General features: G+C 40.4%; 1 protein-coding gene across 1 annotated transcript in view; it reads right to left on the bottom strand.

Moving 5' to 3' along the window:
• Window positions 1-2,128, bottom strand: part of MALRD1 (MAM and LDL receptor class A domain containing 1) — a 649,080-nt gene extending 646,952 nt beyond the window's left edge. Inside the window, exon 1 of the mRNA XM_006759937.1 lies at window positions 2,090-2,128. Within this exon, the coding sequence (XP_006760000.1) occupies window positions 2,090-2,128 (39 nt within the window). The remainder of the gene's footprint in view (window positions 1-2,089) is intronic.
• Between the last annotated feature and the right edge of the window lie 10,628 nt (window positions 2,129-12,756).

Raw genomic sequence — 12,756 nt, 5'->3', positions numbered from 1 at the left:
GCACATCTCCCACTGGGGATGTGCCCGCAACCCAGGTACATGCCCTTGACCGGAATCGAACCTGGGACCTTTCAGTCCGCAGGCTGACGCTCTATCCACTGAGCCAAACTGGTTTTGGCTATTCTTGTATTTTTAAATTAATTATTTTATTATTTTTCATATGAAGAACTGTAAACCTACTTTTGCCCCACCCTGTACTTTAATAGGAGGGAAAAAGGAGGGAAGGAAGGAAGGAAGGAAGGAGAGAAGGAAGAAAAGAAAAGAAAGAAAGAGAAACTAAAGGGGAGACAATGATCAACAATGTCAAATGCAGCTGAGAGATCAACTAAGAAAAGAACTGATGGATATAGCAACAATGTGAAAGTTAATTGGTGAAGTTGTCAAGAGCAGCAGGCAAGAGCTTACTGGGAGTTCAAGACCAAATGGGAAGAGAGGAATTTGGGAAAGTGATTATAAGTGAGCTTTTCCAAGAGTTTTATCATCATGGAGGGGGGGCACGGGGAGAAGGGAGAGGGGGAGAGAATGGGAGAAAAGCTGAACATAGCTGTGGGTTCAAAGGAGCTTCTTTTTTTTAAGAAGAAAACAATGATGACATATTTGTAAGTTCATGAGAAAAACCTGAAGAAAGGCAAAGATGAATAATGCACAGGAGGAGGAAATTGCTGCAGGATTACCCTTGAGTGGGTGAAGGGGCTGTACTGTAGTGCCCTGGGGAGGAGGTGCAGGGCAGTTCTTTTATTTTCACTGGAGATGAGGCTGAGTATAAGCAACCACGGAGTTGCATAGGTGGGTGTTCACAGCGGGGGAGTGTAAGGAAGTGCTGTTTGGATCGCTCCGATTGTCTTAGAGATGTAGAAAACAGCCATGAGCTGAAAATGAGTATAGGATAGCGAGTCAGTACTGGAGGTTCAAGGAGTGAGGAGATGTACCAGAATAGCCCTGCAGAAGACGTCAATGAGCTAGGAAGTAAATGCAGTCGGGACAACTGCATCACAGGGACACACTCACAGCCCCGGGGGAATGACTTGATGCCAGTGGCACAGACTCTGGAGCCAGGGGGCCTGATTGAGAGCAGCCTTCACCACCCCTTACCTATGTGATCTGTGCTAATTAGTTAACCTCTCTGCTCCTCCCTTTTCTACTCCATAAAACTCATAATAATAATAATACTGGCCTCATAGAATAGAGAATTAGATGAATATATATATATATATATAATAGAATTTTGTCTGAAACAATTATTTTTATATGTGATAGCTATTATCTATATTGCTACTAATGACAATGAATTTAAATTCAACATAAACACCAAAGATAAACATTTATTAAAGTTATTAAACTCCTCCTCTCTTACCACCTAATAATACAATGTCACTAAGTCCTGTGAATTGTAACTATTTTTTTTCCAATATCACATTGCGTCACATAAAATTTCTGGCATATAATAAAATTGCTGATCTTATATAGTAACTATATACCGTTTGACCTGTATGTCTTCTCATTTGTGTCCGACCAACTTTAGGTAAGGGACCCAAGGCTTACTAGACTGGGGTTTTCATGGTGCTTTATTGACAAGTTTCTTTAAATAACAAAACAGATCTGCTGTTGTAACCTTTCTTATCTTTTTCCATCGCCATCTGTATTTTGTTCTAGAACTTCATGACATTCACATGCACACAATCTCTTAAAAGCTTTCTTCTAAAAAAATCACTGGCAAAACATATTTTTCTAAATAGAAGAAAGAGGCATCTAAGTCCATCAGGAGACAAATGAATGATGAGCTCTCAGAAGCTGAAAGGAAAGTGATGGATTCACGGGGCGGAATGATCAATGGAGCCCTGAAGGAAGAAAAGGCAACTTCGGCAAAGACCACCCCGAGGCAGACGCCTGGAACACAGATTTCCCGGAGAAATATCACAAAGATGAGTGATGAACTGCAGGCGAGGCAAACCCTGGAAACAACTATGATCAAAAAACCCTTGAAAAAGTCTACTTTCACCACACACACACACACACACACACACACACACACACACACACACCAATTCCAAGACAGAATGGCTTGCATTGTTTTTCCGGAGCCACATACCACACCGAGGGCCACTAGATCAAACACAGGAGGGTCCATCCCGGAAACTTCTGATCTAGGTGATATTGCAGTTACTCCAGTTTCAGCCAAAGCAGTCAATTAGAAAGGAACCCAAACGCTTGTGAACAGGTTTATATACCTGCTGGATAATAATGTGGCTGGTTTCTGAAGAGGGAAAATATCATATAAATTTAATCTGCTGTTTGGACTGTAAGGAAGCCGGTGTTTGCTGTCCCCATGAACCGCCTTCCTTTTACCCTGAGAGAACGGCAGGCAGACGCGCAGGTTGTAAAGTCTCCCTGAGCTCGAGGATAGCATTTCACACACATAATCAGTTTTAAAATATGCAAACTTCTGCCATGTTTACACAGGGACAATTCTATTTTCTACCTTAAAATAGAAAAAAATATGTTATATTTCCAGAAGAATTCACTACCAGACTACTTTGTTTGAAAGTTGAGGTGCCAAGATGCATAATGCATAGGTAATTTATGAGATTTCTATGCATTTTAATTGCCAGATTCAAACTGAATAAACTATATTAATGAAAACGCAGGCAGTTGCAGTAACCCTTGGCTTAATCCACATTTAACAAGTATTGACAGGCTCTTTTTTATCAGGAAGGCAATAATCACACACCATCTGCTGCCAGTTAAGTGGAAGTAATTCAATTGTTAAATTACAAATGTAAAGGACTGAGTTATAAATATGTTTGATTAAAATGGACCCTGGGAAGATTTCTTTTGGTAGCGTCTGCTGCAGCTAGCTCTCAATCAGTTAAGGGTGGATAACTCAGTTTTTTTTCCTTCTTTCTCCCTCACACTTTGTAATTTCAGTGTATGAGCACTTTTGCCAGAGAATGGGCAGAATGAGAAATGATGTATATCCATTGATCCTTGCCAGGTGTATGAAACCATATTAAAAGCAGTAATATCCCACATTCTTTGGCCTTGTTTTTAATGACAAAAAAATGACTAGAATACTATCTTGTATAATAAAAGCCCAGCAACCAAAATGGTGGAATGACCAGAATGACCAGAGACCAGAACACCATGGCCCCTCGCCCCAGCTGGCCCCGCCCTCCAGGAGCATTTAGGGGCAATCAGGCAGGCAGACCAGTGGTTAGGGGTAATCAAGCAGGCAGGCGAGTAGTTAGGGGTGATCAGGCAGGCAGGTGAGCAGTTAGGGGAGATCAGGCAGGCAGAGTGGTTAGGAGCAATCAGGCAGGCAGGTGAATGGTTAGGGGCAATCAGGCAGGCAGGCAGAGTGATTAGGGGCAATCAGGCAGGCAGGCAAGTGGTTAGAGGTGATCAGTTAGGAGCAAGATGTCCCAGATTGCAAGAGGGATGTCCGACTGCCACTTTAGGCTCAATCCACAGGGATCCCTGTGGGATCAGGCCTAAACCGGCAGTCGGACATCCCCTGAAATGTCCCAGATTGTGAGAGGGTGCATGCTGGGCTGAGGGACACCCCCCCATGCACGAATTTCATGCACCGGGCCTCTAGTATAGTAATAAAAGCCCCCTATATGCTAAATGTAAAACTGTATATTTCATTGGACATATGTGTTCATATTAATAAATTTCTGGACTTACAGACCCATTTAGTAGATTAAATTGCTATTATTCACTGCTTCTTAATTTACTCAATTCTCTCTGAGTTCATTTGTGAAATTTATTGAGTCAATTTATAAAAATATGTAAGAATTTTAGTTAAACATAGTAGGTAGTTACTTTGATTCCTAGGCTAACTAATAAAGATAAAAAACCAAGATATAAATGCAAAAGTACAAAGAAATTAGGAAAGATGATCATAGCAGAAATGAGGTTTCAACAAAATTTTGAAAGATGGAAAGTAGATGGAGAGATTGTAAATGACTTAGCAAAGAGGAGGATAAAAGTTAGTGTCTCAGAGAAATCCTGAGAGTTTCAGCCTTTGGAGGCACTGACACCTTGGAAAGCAGCGTTAAGTTGCAGGAATACAAAATAGGACTTCATTAAAATCTGCTTTACAAATCTTAGACTTTCAGATCTCTCTAGCCCAGCACAGCCAGGCCCCTGTCCTTTATTCTAATCCTTTCTCCTCCATCTGGCACTATGCAGAGGACCAAAGGTTGGCCCCTACAGAATCCTAGACCCTGGCAGTGCCCTCGCAATCCCTCGGATCTGTCTGTGGCTTCAACAGTATTTGGACCGAACAGACCCAGTCTCCTACCACCCTCCAACCCCTTTTCTTGTAACCACCTTCGGAACCACCTCAGCCACCTTCAGCCTACAAGGCCAGCCAACACTGGTTTTGACCCTAATTCCTTACTGCTGAACAACCATAAGATCCCAAATTCATCAGAATCATTCCACGGAGGTGGAGGCTGCTGTCAACCTCCTGGTCAACCTGCATTGGTGAGCCTCCTACACCTCCTTCTCTCTGAGCTTCTGTTCCCCCTGCAATCATGTGGCCCTGGGGGGCCTGGGACACTTCGATGAGTTGTCAGAGAAGTGCGAGGGTGCTGAGCATCTCTTAAAGATACAGAACCAGTACTGCAGCAGCGCCCTCTTCCAGGACATGCTGAAGCCGCCCCAAGATGAGTGGGGCAAAACTCACCATGGCCTTGGAGAGGAACCTGAACAGACCCTTTTGGATCTGCATGCTCTGTGACTTCCTGGAGAACCACTTCCTAGGTGAAGAGGTGAAATTCATCAAGAAGATGGGTGTCACTTGACTAACCTCCACAGGTTGGCCGGCCCCCAGGCCAGGCTGGGGCAAGTATCTCTTTGAAAGGCTCACCCTCAAGCATGATTAGGAGCCTTTGGAGCCCAGAGGCCTTTCAGAGGCCCTCTGCATTCATTCCCCTGGTATCTGCCTTTTGTCTGAGCATCTCCCTGAAATCATTTTAACAACTCTGGAGCCCTCTCCCATTCATTGGACCAAATGGAAACAATAAAGCTTTTTGCAGGAAAAAAAAAATTCTAGACTCTCCAAATAGCTTTTAATTGTGTCATTTTTTAAAAGCCTGCATAGCAACGTGCTCAATAGTGTCCATCTGTCTCTCCAGACCGCCCTCCTTCCTTCCCCACCCTGCCGTGTGACCCAGGAGGCCAAGCCCTGGAGACAGTCACACAGGCTCCCCATTCCTGCCACCCATGTGGATTAGCTGAACGGAAGGTGTCAGCCAGAATAAAGAAAATCCACCAGAAAGTAGATCAAAGCACAACATAGAAAATCTGAGCACTGACCCAGGACGTCCAACATCCCACTAATAAGTATTCCAAAAGAGGAGAGCAGAAAATACTAAGAGTGTAAATTATCAAGAAAATAATTTAAGAAATCAGGGAATCTGGATGAGGGGTATATGTAAATATTATTTGTATTATTTTTGCAACATTTTTGTAATTTTATCATTCCAAAATGAAAAGTTACATATATATGCACATAGCACATATAAAATTATATTTGACGATATATGTCTAAGTAAGAAAAACATATTACATACAAAATATTGAAAAGGCACTGGACTTCTCAAACAGCTACAATGAGGATGTGAAAGCAATGAATCAATAACGTCAAAATGTTGAGGGAAGATTACTTTTGACCTAGAATTGTAAACCTAGTAGAACTGTGAATCAATCTTTAAGTTTACAAAAAAAAAAAATAGTTCAGTACTGGTAAGTACTGAACATATATCATCCATGTTCTTTTCCTTAGGAAACTCCAATAAACTGTGTCAGAATAACAAGGTAAAAAGCCAAGAGAGGAGGACATGGGACCAGTTTGTGTGCGCTCCCAGGCCAGGAGCTGTTCAGCCTGCTGCTCACCTGGACAGCAGCCAGCCTGGGCGGGACCACGGCTGAGGGCCACAGCAGGCTTCTAGGAACAAAATGGAAATCGTGGGTCAAATGAGTTGGTGAGTATTTGGAAAATTGTTGGTCTAGTGAGTATTTGGTGGAAAATAGAAATGGGTAAAGGAAAAAAACAGGCAAATGGGGGAAAAAATGAGGCTGCTGTTAATTCCAGAAAAAAAAGGGGGGTTGTGCCAGAAAGAAAATTACTGACAGTATTCACATAATAATAAGACGGTGAGCACTGATTATTGGTAATAAAATTATACCAAGATGATGGGGGTGGTGGCAAATGAGTGAAGTGCTCTCAGAGAGGCACATTATCAATCATCATAACAGCATTTGCATGTTGTTTAACAATATGGATGCAAATGTTAGAAGAAACTTTGTAGAAAGTTATTGCCTTTGTAGAAAGAGGTGAAAGGCTGACAGGGTTAGGGTGGCAGATGCCTGATGTTTAGGGTGAGCTCGGCATTTGAATATTAAGTGCCTATGCTACATTCACAAAAATAAAATTAATTTAAAATTAATTAATGATATGTCTTATCACTTTCAGTAAAATATATTTAGATCTATATTACCTGTAAATATATTTTTAGATAAACTTCATTACCTTCAAGGAGCTCTGTGAAATAAATAACTTGTGAATGGAAATAATGATGTACCTCGAATTACCTAGACCCATGCTCATACCTCCTTAGATTTTCCAGAATAATCATCATTTCAAATATTTTATCCCACTATCCTGATAAGTATGCTTATGCTTTTCAGATAATGTGGCCTCATTTTCTGATGGAAAAATGTTTACTCTAACTATATTTTTAACCTATCACTAATTTAATTTAGGCATATCAAAAACATTACGCTGTGCTACCATGAACCTTTCACAGGAGAACCAGAAACATCTATTGCCTATATCGTCAGTGTGATAAAGGTCACCTTCAGACAAAACAATCCTCGTGCTGTTTTAGCCTTGGCATTTAAAGAACGACAGCTACCATTCTAGAAATATAGATCAATTTTGAAATCGCCTACCACAGTTTGCTTAACCTTTACAGATAGCTAAATCATAAGGTGTGTTGAAAGTGAAGAACTTTAAAAGAGAATAAATAAATGGTGGATGATGAGGCAAGGGGGAAAGAAGAAACAACAATGGTTTCATACCCATCGATTTACAGGATTCTCTTCACTAAATTAAATAGATCACGTGCCCTTTACAGGTAAGGAAACTAAGACATAAAAAGTTTTTAAAGTGCCAAGGATCGTAGATCAACTTAATCGAGCAATTATTGAGCTGCTGTTTACAAGGTGTAGTACCACCATTCTAGGAATACAATGGTGATGGTTTTCAAGGATCTTACAAAGTCGGGGAGAAGAGATAATAAATCACTAAAGGATAAGGAGGGGTAGCTTACCAGGACTTCTGGGAAAGCTAGCAACTAAACTGAAACCTGTAAAACAAATTAGAATTAACTAGGCAAAATAAATTAGCTTTCATTCTAGTAATATTACTATAGTCTCTGTTAATAAGTATTTCAGAGGGTGCCCAATATATACAATGCATAGATCCCAAGTGAATGTGTCCTTAACAAAATTCAAATGGTGAAGCCCCAACCTATTTGGAGGTGGGGCCTTTGAGAGTTCATTAGGTCGAGAGGAGATTATGGGGTCCCACGTTGGGATTAATCTATAATAATAAAAGCATAATATGCTAATTCAACCAGATAGCCAAACGACCTTCCGGATGACCTTCCAGATGAAGCTGAGGCTGCGAGAGCCACGGCAAGCCACCACGGCTGCGAGGGCCGAGCCCCTTGCACGAATTTTGTGCATCAGGCCTCTGGAGTCTTTATAAGAGAGAAAGAGTCCAGAGCTCTCTCTCTCTCTGTTTCCCCACCATGTGAAGACACAGTGAAATGGCAGCCAGCCAGGAGGAGGGTTCTCACCAGGCACCAAATCAGCTGTCACCTTCAGCTTGGACTTCCAGCCTTAAAATCCTGTCGTTTAAGCTGCTCAGTCTATGGTACTCTGTTATGGGAGCCCAAGCTGACTAATGCACCATTTTTTTTAAAATAAAATGTAAAACCTACCTAATAAGTCAGAAACAGGCAGAACTAGGTAACATGACCTGGATTTGAATCCAAATTCTTCGAGTGACTGAACCTCTCCAAGCCAGAGTGGTCACGTCTCTAATTTAGTAACCACGTATGATGAGCATTAAATGTGTAAGGAATGTGAAGCCCTGCAAAAGACAGGAGAAATGATAACCATTACTATTATGATAATGGAAGGTGTCATGAGACAATAGCCAAGGACTAGTTAGTATAAATCACATGCACCCATTTTTCTCTTCAGCATCTTTGCTCTTCCCTCCCTTTGGAACATACTCTCAACACCTCTTCCCAGGCCCACCCTCCCATTATCTTTGAGATCTGCATTTATTGCCCCCTCCTTTGCCATCTTCCTGGTACTGCCCTGAATCAAAGGAAGCTCTCTCCTTACTCCTCCTCCTGGCACTATCTCAGCCAAGAACTTGATACCAAAGGAAACTGCCCATTTTAACTGAATACCCTTACTACTTACCTCCTCCTAATAGAATGCAAACTTTATGAAACTAGCAACATCTTCTTATCCAGGGCCCTGTCCCAACACCCAAAACAGTATCTGGCACACAGTGGCAGCTCAATAAACATTTTAAACAAATACAGGTTGCCGGATTAAGAAAGTATAAATAAAAAAGAAATAATTCAAAGGTTTGTGGGAAAGATGGCATCTACATAGAATCTTAACAGTATCCGTGGGGTTCACCTCAAAGAGACTTTCTCTCCAGGAAGCCAGTGTCCACAACTTTAGGTGCTGTCCCCATAGAGCACTGATGGCGAATCTTTTGAGCTCGGCGTGTCAGCATTTTGAAAAACCCTAACTTAACTCTGGTGCTGTGTCACATATAGAAATTTTTTGATATTTGCAACCATAGTAAAACAAAGATTTATATTTTTGATATTTATTTTATATATTAAAATGCCATTTAACAAAGAAAAATCAACCAAAAAAATGAGTTCGCTTGTCACCTCTGACACGCGTGTCATAGGTTCACCATCACTGCCATAGAGCATTGGGATTTATCTTGATCTTGACACATATGAATGTGTAAGACCTTTATATCTCACCCAGTGGTTTTGACAAGGGACATTGCCATTTCTTTAGGGCATATTGTTTTGTTTTATTTTGTTTGGGCTATAGGGTATTTTTTGACAAATATATACAACAAATAGGACCTGGAGCATTTTGGTGATACATAAGACTTAAAAATGAGGGATGCTTGATGTCCTGAAGTGCATGGACAATCTCTCACCATGAAGAATTACCTTGAAGAAAATACCAATGGCTCTCCCCTTAGAAATTTTGCCTGACTAAGCATCGTAGATAGCTTCCCTGGCTGCTATGACTGAGTATCTGAGAATTTGGGATTTTCCTTTTAGAACCATTGTACCAATCTGTTGTCTGGCTAAAGAATTCTCTTCCCCGTGCTGACATGTTTACATTTAGACAGGAAACATTCGCTGAACTGCCTCTTCCAAAATTTCCTCACTTCTGATTATGGTAAACCTCCAAATCTCATGCCTTTAAATCTGCAATATTTTAGTAAATATCTACCAAATTAATTTTCCCAAAATATAACGGTCTCAAAAGGGATCAAACTAACATTAGAGCTTTAAAGAAAAAAAATTAAATAAGATTTTTAAAATAAATATACTCTGAAAACTATGGAGGAAATTGAAGCAGTCATCAAAAATCTTCCAGCAAACAAAAGCCCTGGGTCAGATGGCTTCACAGGAGAGCTTTACAAAACATTCAAAGAAGAACTAAAACTATCCTCCTCAGACTATTCCAAAAAATTCAAGAGGAAGGAACACTTCCAAGCTATTTCTCTGAAGCCAGCAATACCCTAATCCCAAAGTCAGATAAAGACACCACAAAGAAAGAGATTACAGCCCAATATCTCTGATGAACATAGATGCTAAAATCCTCAACAAGATCCTAGCAAATCGGATCCAGCATTACATTAGAAAGATCACACACCATGATCAAGTGGAGTTTACTCTGGAGATGCAAGGATGGTACAATATCGGCAAATCAATAAATGTGATACATCGCATAAACAAATTAAGAGATAAAAGTCACATAATCATATCAATCAATGTAGAAAAAGCATTTCACAAAATTCAATACCCTTTCTTTTTAAAAACTCTCAGCAAAGTGGGAATAGAGGTATCATTCCTCAACATAATAAAAGCCTTATATGACAAACCTACAGCCAACATCATACTCAATGGGCAAAAACTTGTATATAAAAAACCCTAAAGACTCCATCAAAAGAAGACTAGATTTAATAAATGAATTAGGCAATGTTGCAGAATACAAAATTAACACCCAGAAATTTATGGCTTTTTTATACACCAATAATGAACTCACAGAAATAGAAACAAACATACAAAAAATCCCATTTACCATTGCACCAAAAAAAATTAAGATACCTAGGAATAAACTTAACTAAGGAGGTAAAATACCTTTACTCAGAAAACTACAGGACATTGAAAAAAGAGATAGAGGAAGACATAAACAAATGGAAGAACATATTGTGTTCATGGATTGGTAGAAACAACATCATTAAAATGTCCATACTACCCAAAGCAATCAGCCACAGCAATCCTGAGAAAGAAGAACAAAGTTGGAGGGATCACAATACCAGATATCAAGCCACGGTTCTGAAAACTGCCTGGTATTGGCACAAGAACAGACATATAGACCAATGGAACAGAACAGAGAATCCAGAAATCAACCCAAACTATTATGCTCAATGAATATTTGACAAAGGAGGCAGGAACATACAATGAAGTCAAGGCAGTCTCGTCAATAACTGGTGTTGGGAAAATTGGACAGATACATGCAAAAAAATGAAACTAGACCACCAACTTACACCATACACAAAAATAAACTCAAAATGGATAAAGGACTTAAGAGTAAGACAGGAAACCATAAAAATCTTAGAAGAAGCCACAGGCAGTAAAACATCGGACATATATCGTGGCAATATCTTTACCGATACAGCTCTTAAGGCAATGGAAACTAAGGAGGAAATAAACAAATGGGACTACATCGAAATAAAAAGCTTCTGCACGGCAAAAGAAACCATCAACAAAACAATAGGAGAACCAACTGCATGGGAGAACATATTTTCCAATGTTATCACCGATAAGGGTTTAATCTCCAACGTTTATAGGGAATGCATACAACTTAACAAAAGAAGATAAACAATCGAATCAAAAATGGGCAAAGGTCCTAAATAGACACTTTTGGATGTGAGGGCTATCTGGCTGCGACATCTGTCACCCCATTGATCGCCAGGGTTGATTCGGCTGATCTGGCTGGCTAGGCGGGTGTGCCCCTCCTCCCTCACCGATCCATGTGCGTCCCTCCCGAAGCTGCGCGCTCAGTCAAAGAGGACGACCTTCCCCCCCGAGGAGAGGACCAGTCTTGGGTCAAGGGTATACGAGTAGCTGCACTCCCCTACTAGAACCTCCAAACAAGCTCTAAATAGACACTTTTCAAAAGAGGACATACAGTAAACCAAGAGACATATGAAAACATGCTCAAAGTCATTAATCATCCGAGAGATGCAAATCAACATGACAATGAGATCCATCTCACACCTTTCAGACTGGCTCTCATCAACAAATCAACAAATGACAAGTGCTGGAGAGGATGTGGAGAAAAAGGAACACTCATGCACTGCTGGTGGGAATGCAGACTCATGCAGCCACTGTGGAGAACAGTATGGAGTTTCCTCAAATTAAAAATGGAACTGCCATTTGACCCAGTGATCCCACTTCTAGAAATATATCCCTAGAAACCAGAAAACCAATCAGAAAGGTCATATGCACCCTATGTTCATAGAAGCACCATTTACAATAGCTAAGATTTGGAAACAGCCTAAGCGCCCATCAGCAGATAAGTGGATTAAAAAACTGTGGTACATCTACACAATGGAATACTATGCTGCTATAAAAAAGAAAGAAGTCTTACCATTCACAACAGCATGGATAGCATTATGCTAAGTGACATAAGCCAGTCAGAGAAAAATGAATATCACACGATCTCACTCATTTGTGGAATATAATGAACAACATAAACTGATGAATAAAAATAGATCCAGAGACAGAAGCATCGAACAAGCTGTCAAACTCAGAGGGATGGCAGGGGAGCGGGGAGTTGGGGAGGATGACTTGTATGCATGTGTATGAGCATAACCAATGGATGCGGACAGTCGGGGGGTGGGGGAGGGCATGTGCTGGAGGGTGAGGGTGGCCAGGGAGAGGTCAATGGGGGAAAAGGAGTATTACTATATGTAATACTTTAAACAATAAAGAATTTAAAAATAAAATAAATGTACTATATTACATATTAGTAGGATTTGAGTAGATTCAATCTGCAGAAAGAGGTAACATAATCAGATATTTCATTTACTCAATATATATTTTCTTGAGTTCTTGGTTGTAGAAGCACTGGGTTAGGAATATAGGTGACATAAGCATATGCCTTAATAAGTTTGGGCTACTATAACAAAAATATAAGCTGGGTAGCTTAAACAAAAAAAAATTTACTTCTCACAGTCTTGAAATCAGGAATCAGGCGCTACCATGCTCAAATTCTTGGTGAAGGCCCTCTCTCTGGTTTGCAGATGGTGATCTTCTTGCTGTATCTTCAATGGCAGAGAGCAGAGAGAGGAAGCAAGTTCTATCACATCTGTTTTTATAAGGGCACTAAATC

This window comes from Myotis davidii, unplaced genomic scaffold, assembly GCF_000327345.1.
Source record: "Myotis davidii unplaced genomic scaffold, ASM32734v1 scaffold376, whole genome shotgun sequence".
In the NCBI taxonomy this organism is placed as follows: domain Eukaryota; kingdom Metazoa; phylum Chordata; class Mammalia; order Chiroptera; family Vespertilionidae; genus Myotis; species Myotis davidii.
Note: the sequence above shows the minus strand (reverse complement) of the source record. Positions and strands in the feature narration are given on the sequence as shown.